General features: G+C 37.3%; 1 protein-coding gene across 1 annotated transcript; it reads right to left on the bottom strand.

Annotated features, from left to right (window-relative positions):
• Positions 1–6492: 6492 nt before the first annotated feature.
• On the bottom strand, positions 6493–9567 carry LOC137247079 (ester hydrolase C11orf54 homolog). The gene is made up of 4 exons (XM_067778144.1): positions 9341–9567; positions 7833–7931; positions 7162–7775; positions 6493–7099 (listed from the first exon to the last, which is right to left on the bottom strand). The coding sequence occupies exons 1-4, from the start codon at positions 9420–9422 to the stop codon at positions 6926–6928; spliced, it is 969 nt and encodes a 322-aa protein (XP_067634245.1). The 5' UTR covers positions 9423–9567; the 3' UTR covers positions 6493–6925.
• Between the last annotated feature and the right edge of the window lie 214 nt (positions 9568–9781).

Here is a 9781-nt window from a genome sequence, read left to right as displayed (position 1 = left end):
AATTCTAGAGTCACCCCTGGTCCACCTTTATGGCGATATCTCGAAAAGGCGTCCACCTATAGAATTAAGGCCCACGTCCTTTTAAAATATTCATTAACACCTTTCATTTGATACCCATATCGTACAAACGCATTCTAGAGTCAACCCTGGTCCACCTTTATAACGATATCCCGAAAAGGCGTCCACCTATAGAACTAAGGCCCACTCCTTTTTAAAATACTCATTAACACCTTTCATTTGATATCCATATCGTACAAACAAATTCTAGAGTCACCCCTGGTCCACCTTTATGGCGATATCTCGAAAAGGCGTCCACCTATAGAATTAAGGCCCACGTCCTTTTAAAATATTCATTAACACCTTTCATTTGATACCCATATCGTACAAACGCATTCTAGAGTCAACCCTGGTCCACCTTTATAACGATATCCCGAAAAGGCGTCCACCCATAGAACTAAGGCCCACTCCCTTTTAAAATACTCATTAACACCTTTCATTTGATACCCATATCGTACAAACGCATTCTAGAGTCATCCCTGGTCCACCTTTATGGCGATATCTCGAAAAGGCGTCCACCCATAGAACTAAGGCTCACTCCCTTTTAAAATACTAATTAACACCTTTCATTTGATACCCATATCGTACAAACAAATTCTAGAGTCACCCCTGGTCCACCTTTATGGCGATATCTCGAAAAGGCGTCCACCCATAGAACTAAGGCCCACACCCTTTTAAAATATTCATTAACACCTTTCTTTTGATACCCATATTGTACAAACAAATTCTAGAGCCAGCCCTGGTCCACCTTTATGGCGATATCTCGAAAAGGTGTCCACCTATAGAAATATGGCCCACTCACTCATAAAATATTCTTTAATACCTTCCATTTGATACACATGTCATACAAACACATTCCAGGGTTACCTTAGGTTAATTTTTCTACATGGTGATTTTCCCTTATTTTGTCTCCATAGCACTCAACTGAGTATATAATGTTCGGTTACAGCCGAACTTAGCCTTTCTTACTTGTTTTGATTTATGTTTATTTAATATTTTGGGAAAATTTTGACAAGGCAATATCAGAACGGAAAATGGGAAAAGGGGGTTTTTAAGCACAATACAAAAACATAATAGCTTCACAATTTCCCTAGCCCATAAGCAACCTCACCAACACGAGGCGAACTGGGGGCAGGATTACTCAGAAGGTTCATGTGGTCATACCAAATCCTTCCTAAGTACCTTAATGGAGCTTGATACCGGAACGTACCGGATCTGTATCCGGCAAAGGACCCTAAAGATTGATAACAGTCCACATCACCTGTGGGGAGTCCTTTATTACTACAAGAAGAAGAAGGACGAGCAAGACGACAGGGCGAGGGGGCGTAAACGATTACCTGAGGGAATCTCCGACTGTGTGGAAACAAGAGGAAAGCATTTTATTGCTTACAACCGTGTGAGAGGTAAGAAACCCTCAACAGGCTAGTACACTTCATCATACGACTGCAAGCGATGGGGATTGCCGCTGTTTTTATTACATTAATTGGTAGGTATTGGTATACTGTAAAATTGTGTTCTCAGTAAGCATTATGAATTTGTCGTAATTTGCTTACCTAAATTAGTACCACATTTTACCATTTTCGTCCAGAATTTTTTTTGGTGGGGCAATCCTAAACCTAAACTGTCTTTAATTAAGTTAACACACTGTCACCCTGTGTTCAATTATCATATCGTTGACATCTTTACGTGTCAGCCATTGAACAAGCCAATTCACTTCCAATTTCAATGTCTATTGCGAACACGGTTACCACACCTTGTTTTCATTTGGGACCAAAGTTCAAAAAACAAATTAGTGTTGTTTTACTGATGTACAAACAATGGTAAATTAGAATGAAATAAACTCCAATTTATAGCGCAGTTTGGTTTCAGTAAGACACAGTGGCGCTCTGTTCTATATTTTATACATTAAATACAAAATTAATAAATTCTTAGAATCATTTTTCGATAATGGAATTTTTATATAATCTTCCTTTATCCCAAAAAGATAAAACAACGTATATATATGGCCTCACATTAAAACCCAGAAGCTTCTATTTCGTAACATTGGTATTTTATTTACAATGGTATCATTGAGGTTTCTTTGTCAGCTAGCATCTTGTTGGGAATTATTTTACACGAAACGTTTTTATCTCCTTTCGGTAATAATTTACAACAGGGGTACTACTAATATATATCCAAAAAAAATCGGAAGGGGTGTCAAACGACACTCTTGAGCTCAGTTTTAATAATTTGAAAGCGGAAAAAATATGAATTTTCCAAAATATATTAACGTATAAACCGAAAAATTACCCCGGATCCCTTCGAAGCCGGGTGTGGTATCCGTAGTGTGGCGAATGTTGACATAACAAGGCTGTTCGTAAATAATTACGCAACAACAAAAACATGAAGCAAGCCACACTGGTGTACATGAATACATCAGTCATCATTTACACACATACATACAAGGTAACGAAGAGATATTTCACACACACACATGTGGTCATCAGCCGAAGTAGTTACTCACACATGCACACGCCATGGGATAGGCGTGGACTACAGATATACATGGTTATAGCTGGTAACTAACCAAGCATGAGCTTCAACTGTTCTCGAAACAACTAGAGGCAACAGAGAGTATAAAAGCTGCGCAATCTAAGTAACAACTAATCAGTTTGATTTAAACACGCTATCAGTTACGAAGTATAATTGTACTACTCCCAAAGTAGTCTAATAAATACCATTTTGCAATACAGAATATTGGAGTGATTTATTCAACAGTTTAGCGTATCGAACGTTAGCAGAAGGTTTCAAATAAGCGGAATTTTCCCTAAATTCGATACAATAGTATTTTTGTGCAGAACACCTTTCTGTCATGGCGGCATTTGGCCGCGCTTACATATAAAAAATCCCTTTGTACAAAAGTATAAAACTTCCAATTCTGTATCTGACATTGAATTTGAATATACAATTAGCCACTAACTTCCCGCACTTTCCAGAGTGACACAAAGAGTAAAGCCACCATTACTGAATACTTAGCATATAATTGAATTGACTTGGCGTAAACTTAGCAACTTAGCCACGATTATACTCCACTTGGCGCATACAACCTGGCATCATAATCAGCGTTGAAATTTATTTTTAAATAAATGTCAATTTGCATGACAAAATGTCAAAATGAAATGGAAACAAACAAATGATATCTCAAAATGTAAACGTCACTTAGAACTTACATAGAAAATCAAAATTCAACAGACTTCTAAGTCAAGTTAAGTGTTGCTAAGTTTTGAGTAATCAGTAACATGCAATGTTCATTTAACAGAACTGTAAGTGACAGTTCTCCAGCCAAGTCAAGTCTATGCTAAGTATCAGTAATGGGCCCTTAAGAAATTGTCAACTATTTTGTGTAGCTCAACACCATCTTTGGGACATCTATATGCCTTTCGAAAAGTCACACTTTTAACATTTTTAACAAGGCAATTTAAGTACACTTTGAGTGTAAAACTTTTCGTATACAAGTCGATATACTCTTACATTGTTTAATTTTGCATCACTTTTATTAATTAATTAACCACAAAAGTGTTCAACGAAGAGTTTTTAAAAAAGGATCGATGAGTACGTTGTTTCATCTACAATGAAGGAAAATTTGCTTGCCCTAAGATCTAATACTATTTTGCTAGTGCCTCCTTGCCTAAATTATCTGTTAGCTAATTTGCCTTTGTTTTGTCTAATTTTAATAATAGTATAGTTTTTGTGCGACACAGGCCTAGTAATTGTGGTAAAAAGTTCATTAAAGTAAAAGGTAAATAGTAAGTATGTGGGTAATTGAAAATATTTTGCAATCAACAGTGTTATGTATTTTTACCGCAGTGAAAAAGTAAAAGAAGTATCAAAGTCATGACTGCTTACCAAAAAGGACCAAAATTGAAACAAGTATGGAAGGCCAAGTTCGGGTGTAACCGAACATTACATACTCAGCTGAGAGCTTTGGAGACAAAATAAGGGAAAATCGCCATTTAGGAAAATGAACCTAGTGTTACACTGGAATGTGTTTGTATGACATGGGTATCAAATGGAAGGCCTTAAAGAGTATCTTAAAGGGAGTGATCCTTAGTTCTAAAGGTGTACGCCTTTTCGAGATATCGCCACAAAGGTGGACCAGGGGTGACTCTAGAATGTTTTTGTACGATATGGGTATCAAATGAAAGGTGTTAATAAGTATTTTAAAAGGGAGTGGCCCTTTTCGAGATATCGCCACAAAGGTGGACCAGGGGTGACTCTAGAATCTTTTTGTACGATATGGGTATCAAATGAAAGGTGTTAATTGAGTATTTTAAAAGGGAATGGGCCTTACTTCTATAGGTGGACACCTTTTCGAGATATCGCCATAAAGGTGGGCCAGGGGTTACTCCAGAATGCGTTTGTACGATATGGGTATCAAATTAAAGGTATTAATGAGGATTCTAAAAAGGAGTAGCCCTTAGTTGTATATGTGAAGGCGTTTTCGAGATATCGACCAAAATGTGGACCAGGGTGACCCAGAACATCATCTGTTGGGTACCGCTAATTTATTTATATATGTAATACCACGAACAGTATTCCTGTCTAGATTTCAAGGGCTTTTGATTTCGCCCTGCATAACTTTTTCATTATCTTCTACTTAATATGGTAGGTGTAACACCCATTTTACAAAGTTTTTTCTAAAGTTATATTTTGCGTCAATAAACCAATCCAATTACCATGTTTCATCCCTTTTTTCATATTTGATATAGAATTATGGAATTTTTTTGCATTTTTCGTAGTTTCCGATATCGAAAAAGTCGGCGTGGTTAGAGTACGATTTCAGCCATTTTTTATACCAAGATAAAGTGAGTCCAGGTAGTACGTGAACTAAGTTTAGTAAAGATATATCGATTTTTGCTCAAGTTATCATGTTGACGGCCAAGCGGAAGGACAGGCGGTCGACTGTGTATAAAAACTGGGCGTGGCTTCAACCAATTTCACCCATTTTCACACAAAATAGTTACCGTCATAAAATCTATGCCCTACCAAATTTCACAAGGATTGGTAAATTTTTGGCCTTAAAAGTCTCGTCTAGAAACGAATTAAATGAAAAAGGGCGGAGCCACGCCCTTTCTTTTATTTTTGTATTTTGTTGCACCATATCATTACTGGAGTTGAATGTTGGAATAATTTACTTATACACTGTAAATATATCAAATTTTTTGTTAAAATTTGATTTAAAAAAAAATTTTTTTTTAAAGTGGGTGTGGTCGCCATCCGATTTTGCTAATTTTTATTTGGCACACAAATAGTAATAAGAGTAACGTTTCTGCCAAAATTCATTATGATATCTTCAACGACTGCTAAATTACAGCTTGCAAAACCTTTAAATTACCTTCTTTTAAAAGTGGGCGGTGCCACGCCCTTTGTCCAAAATTTTACTAATTTTCTATTCTGCGTCATAAAGTCAACCCACCTACCGAGTTTCATCGCTTTATCCGTCTTTGGTAATGAATTATCGCACTGTTTCTGTTTTTCGAAATTTTCGATATCGAAAAGTGGGCGGTGTTGCAGTCCGATTTCGTTCATTTTAAATAGCGATCTGAGATGAGCGCCCAAGAACCCACATACCAAATTTCATCAAGATACCTCAAAATTTACTCAAGTTATCGTGTTTACGGATGGACGGACGGACGGACGGACGGACATGGCTAAATGAATTTCTTTTTTAGGACAGATCATTTTGATATCTATCTCGATTAGTTTATGCCGTTACGGATTGCCGTTATGCGAACAAAGTTAATATACTCTGTGAGCTCTGCTCAGCTGAGTATAAAAATGGGACCAGTGGACCAAATGGGTTTGGAGAAGATCAGTTTTGGGCCAAATGGACCAAAGTGGCAACCGTGATTGGGAAGCTAAATTCGTATGTGCCCGACCATAGCAGAGTCATATGATGGCCGGAAATCAGCTGATTGGTACTTTTTTAATATGATTTGCTGCCTCAACTTCCCGCTCATTTACAAAGTACGCGGAATTTGTATTAATATATGTATGTGTGTCGCTCTGCTGCCACCTTGTATGGTTGCGCCATGTGTACTACTCAATTGTCATGGCTAATGTCAAAAAAAGGCACTTTTACACAAAAGCTAAATAAAAACAGATTTGTAACTAACGTACTTTCTTTCACTTCCTGTAATGTTGAAACATGCAGTGGTTTCTCTTTACAGAGAAGTTGTTCCGTTAAAAGTGCAGTATCCATAGTAAAAGTTAAGGTGTAGCACCAAAAGAGCTTATAGTCGTAGTTGAAGTTCCGGCAATCATCAAACCATAAAAACACCACTCTCGTCCCCATGTTATTTGGCCTACGTTCACTTAATGGCACAGAACTCTCATCGGGGGTAATTACATCGAAGTCGAAATAGACAACAAGCTAAAATGAAAATTCTAAATATGTATAATGTCGGATTCTATTGTCAGTGTAACAAATGTCAATCAAAACAAATTATTTTCAATAATTTATCAGAATTTGCAGCGTTTGCGGATTTCTCATTTACAATTGACTATTCTCATTTATGACTACTGACTATTCTCATTTCTATATGACGCTTTCGCATTTACCAAGACTCTTATTATTCTCCTATCGAAGTGACGCCTTCGATTGTATAATTGACTATTCGCATTTTCATATAACATTCTCATTTACATTTGACGCTTTCTTATTTACAATTGAGTAGTCTAACTTACAGTTTACAAATCTTATTTCCAACTGACGCTTTATCATTTACAAGTAACTATTCTCATATGACGGTTTCTCATAACAATATTCTTATTTCCAAGCGACGTTTTTTTAATTTAACTGGAAATGGTGCAGTTTTTTTGAAATCTACTAATCACGTCCCACTTTGTGAGTTACCAGAGGACGATCAACACGCACCACACGTTCGGCTAAATTCAGGTAAGCCTCGTATGCAGCCTCATCTGGTGTAGTATCATAATGATAATGACCACCCCAATTGGAGGTGGAGAAGGAATGGAAATGAGTCAGACGTAAATCCAAATCCTGAAAACACGAAAAAAATTATCAAAATATATAGGACCCCCTAAATTGCCCACCCAACTCACATGTTCGTGCGTTACTAATGTCCCCACAGCATTCAATTGTGCTGGCATGTTGTAGAACTTCAACCATTCATTCAATTGCTTCTCGGTATGTAATGGAGTTTTGCTAAAATCTCGCATAACGTGTTGATGTGCTGCGCCCTTTTTCAGTACAAATATACCACCCATTCCAACGCATTTCTCTCCGTAATTAGATTCTAAGCCTTTGCGAATGCATTCAATAAAATTCAATTCGCCAATACGCTTGCTACACTTCACCTTCACTACTGGCCCCGGAGCTCCACGACTTATAAATAAATTCAGCAATAAAGCACACCGGGAATCTGTATCAGGTATGCGTTCCAGTACACATTCTTCAGCAGCACCATGTACTTTGGCAGTGTAGCTGCCGTTATGTAAGTTACCCTGCTCGTCAATGCCCATGTTGAAGATGCCTTCACAATTTGAATTGCGCAAAGGGTAGGGACCAGCACCGGCACCAATAGCTAAGATTTTACCTTCTCCGGGAAGTGCTTTCTGTACCACTTCCTTTACATTGTACACCTTGGAGCGTTGCACGAGCGGCAGCAGGTATGGAGGACCACCAATTTCGAGCAGCAGTGGTGAACCTCCCAAACCTGGAATGTCATGAGAGAAGTTAAATAAATATTTAAGGCTGGAAGGACTCTCCTTACCTGATTCAGCAAGCCCATAGAAAGGATCTTTCAAATCAGGGCAATCTCCCACTTCTACGCTTACATTTTGGAAATTTTGAGCCAAGGCATTATGGATAACTAAAATGTTTAATTTAAATATAAATAAGTATAGTTTAAAAATCATAACAGGTGCCAATTCAGCGGAGCTGTCCGAGGTACAATATAAAAAGTAGGAGTCGTTACAATTATTATAAAAGTCGTTTGAAAAACAATATTTGCATGTAAATTCTTGTCGTCTGTTCATATGTGGGTACTTCAATATCTGAGTTTCAAATCACTTTTCGCACCTCGCAAGTAATATGAGTGTATTTCTGATATGAAAAGCTTTTCAGTTAAAATACTACTGCCTCGCAGATGCCGTTCGGGGTCGGCATAAAAGATGTAGGTGCTGTCTCGCCAACTGGTAGGGAGAATTAAAAGGTGCACGACGCAAATTTGAAAAGAAGCTCTGCCTAAATATTTCTGGAGGTAAATCGGTGCAAGTATTTATTTGTTTTATTTTATTTTGGTCCAACAATTTTTTTCGGTGCGGCAACCGTATAACTTATATAATTTATTCAAATGACACCCCATGGATGGTCAACTACCCTGCAAAAATTATTGGATTACGTGTTCCATTTTCTTCATGTTGGAGTACTCTAACAATACACCTTTGCAATGCGCGGACCACCATCAGCCGATCATTGCTCGTTTTTTAACGACCGTGATCACGACACGATGACGATCGAACAGAGTTGCCAAAAGTAAAATATTGCATACAAATAACTGATAATAAAATTTTACTATGGCAACTCAGATAAAATGCAACTGCGCACTGCTTTTATGTATACTTACTATAGTAAAGAGAAATATTAGTTTCTTTATTCACGCAAATGCTAAATAACATAATATAATTCGTAGTATAAAATATAAAAGTTGTATTGTCCCTCTTCATTTACTTTCATTTTAAATTAAATTCACTACGATAATTCTTTCCGACACAATTCCTATTTAGTACTTTTGCATATGATCCTCTGTGGGTGCTCCAAGGAGTACTGCAGTGAAAGTACATTGGAAAGTACTTTAACTTATGTACTCTATGGAATACTCACAAGCAAAGCGAGAGTGGGATCGCCTACTCCTTTCCAAGGAAATCGCAATGTTAATTGGAGCACATTTTTTGTATGAATACAGATTAGTTTTGGAACACTCCTTTACTCCCAAAGGAGTATTCCTTACACTATTTATGGAGTACTCGCGTTTTTTGAAGGGTATCTTATCTCATTCAGTTAACACCCTGTGTTAATTTATCATATCGTTGACATCTTTACGTTTTAGCCATTACACAAACCAATTCAAAATTCAATTCACCTCTAATTGGAATGTCTAATAGAAAGGTAAATTCCAATGTGCATTACTCAAATGTCATGGCTAATGTCAATAGCAAGCAAAACACTTTTACACAAAAACTATATACAAAACACGTCTTTAAAGGTAATCATGCTTACTTCCTTTCACTTCCTGTAATGATGGAACATGCAGTGGTTTTTCTTCATAGAGAAGTTCCTCCGTTAAAAGTGTGGTAGCCATTAAACTTAGAAAATGTATAAGGGTGTAGCACTGAAAACGCTTACAATCGTTGTTGAAGTTCCGACAATGTACTATGTACGTACGTGCGAATGAAGACCAGCGACTATCTCTGAGCAGGGGACGTGACGCTCTAATGAAGCATCAACATTAGGTGCATTGTGCGCAAGCTACGTCTGTCAACAAATTCTAGTTTGTCTAGTTTGATTAGAATTTTTAATTATTTACAGGGTGTTTGTATTGTATGTAGTGATAAGATAAATCAAACCACTCAACCACAAACACCAATCTACTCTCCACAAATATCAAGGCGGCTTCAGTTGTGAGCTGATAACGCTGATCTCTTGCGTCGGTTGTAAAAC

The sequence above is a fragment of the Eurosta solidaginis genome, chromosome 3, assembly GCF_040869045.1.
Source record: "Eurosta solidaginis isolate ZX-2024a chromosome 3, ASM4086904v1, whole genome shotgun sequence".
Classification (NCBI taxonomy): Eukaryota; Metazoa; Arthropoda; class Insecta; order Diptera; family Tephritidae; genus Eurosta; species Eurosta solidaginis.
The sequence above is the reverse complement of the archived record's forward strand: the minus strand, read 5'-3'. Positions and strand labels throughout refer to the sequence as shown.

Coding starts and splice junctions, on each gene's coding strand:
- LOC137247079 (XM_067778144.1), bottom strand. CDS start 9,422: ATGGCTACCACACTTTTAACGGAGGAACTTCTCTATGAAGAAAAACCA. Junction 7,932..9,340: donor ATTACAGGAAGTGAAAGGAA/GTAAGCATGATT, acceptor TAAACATTTTAG/TTATCCATAATGCCTTGGCT. Junction 7,776..7,832: donor CTATGGGCTTGCTGAATCAG/GTAAGGAGAGTC, acceptor ATGACATTCCAG/GTTTGGGAGGTTCACCACTG.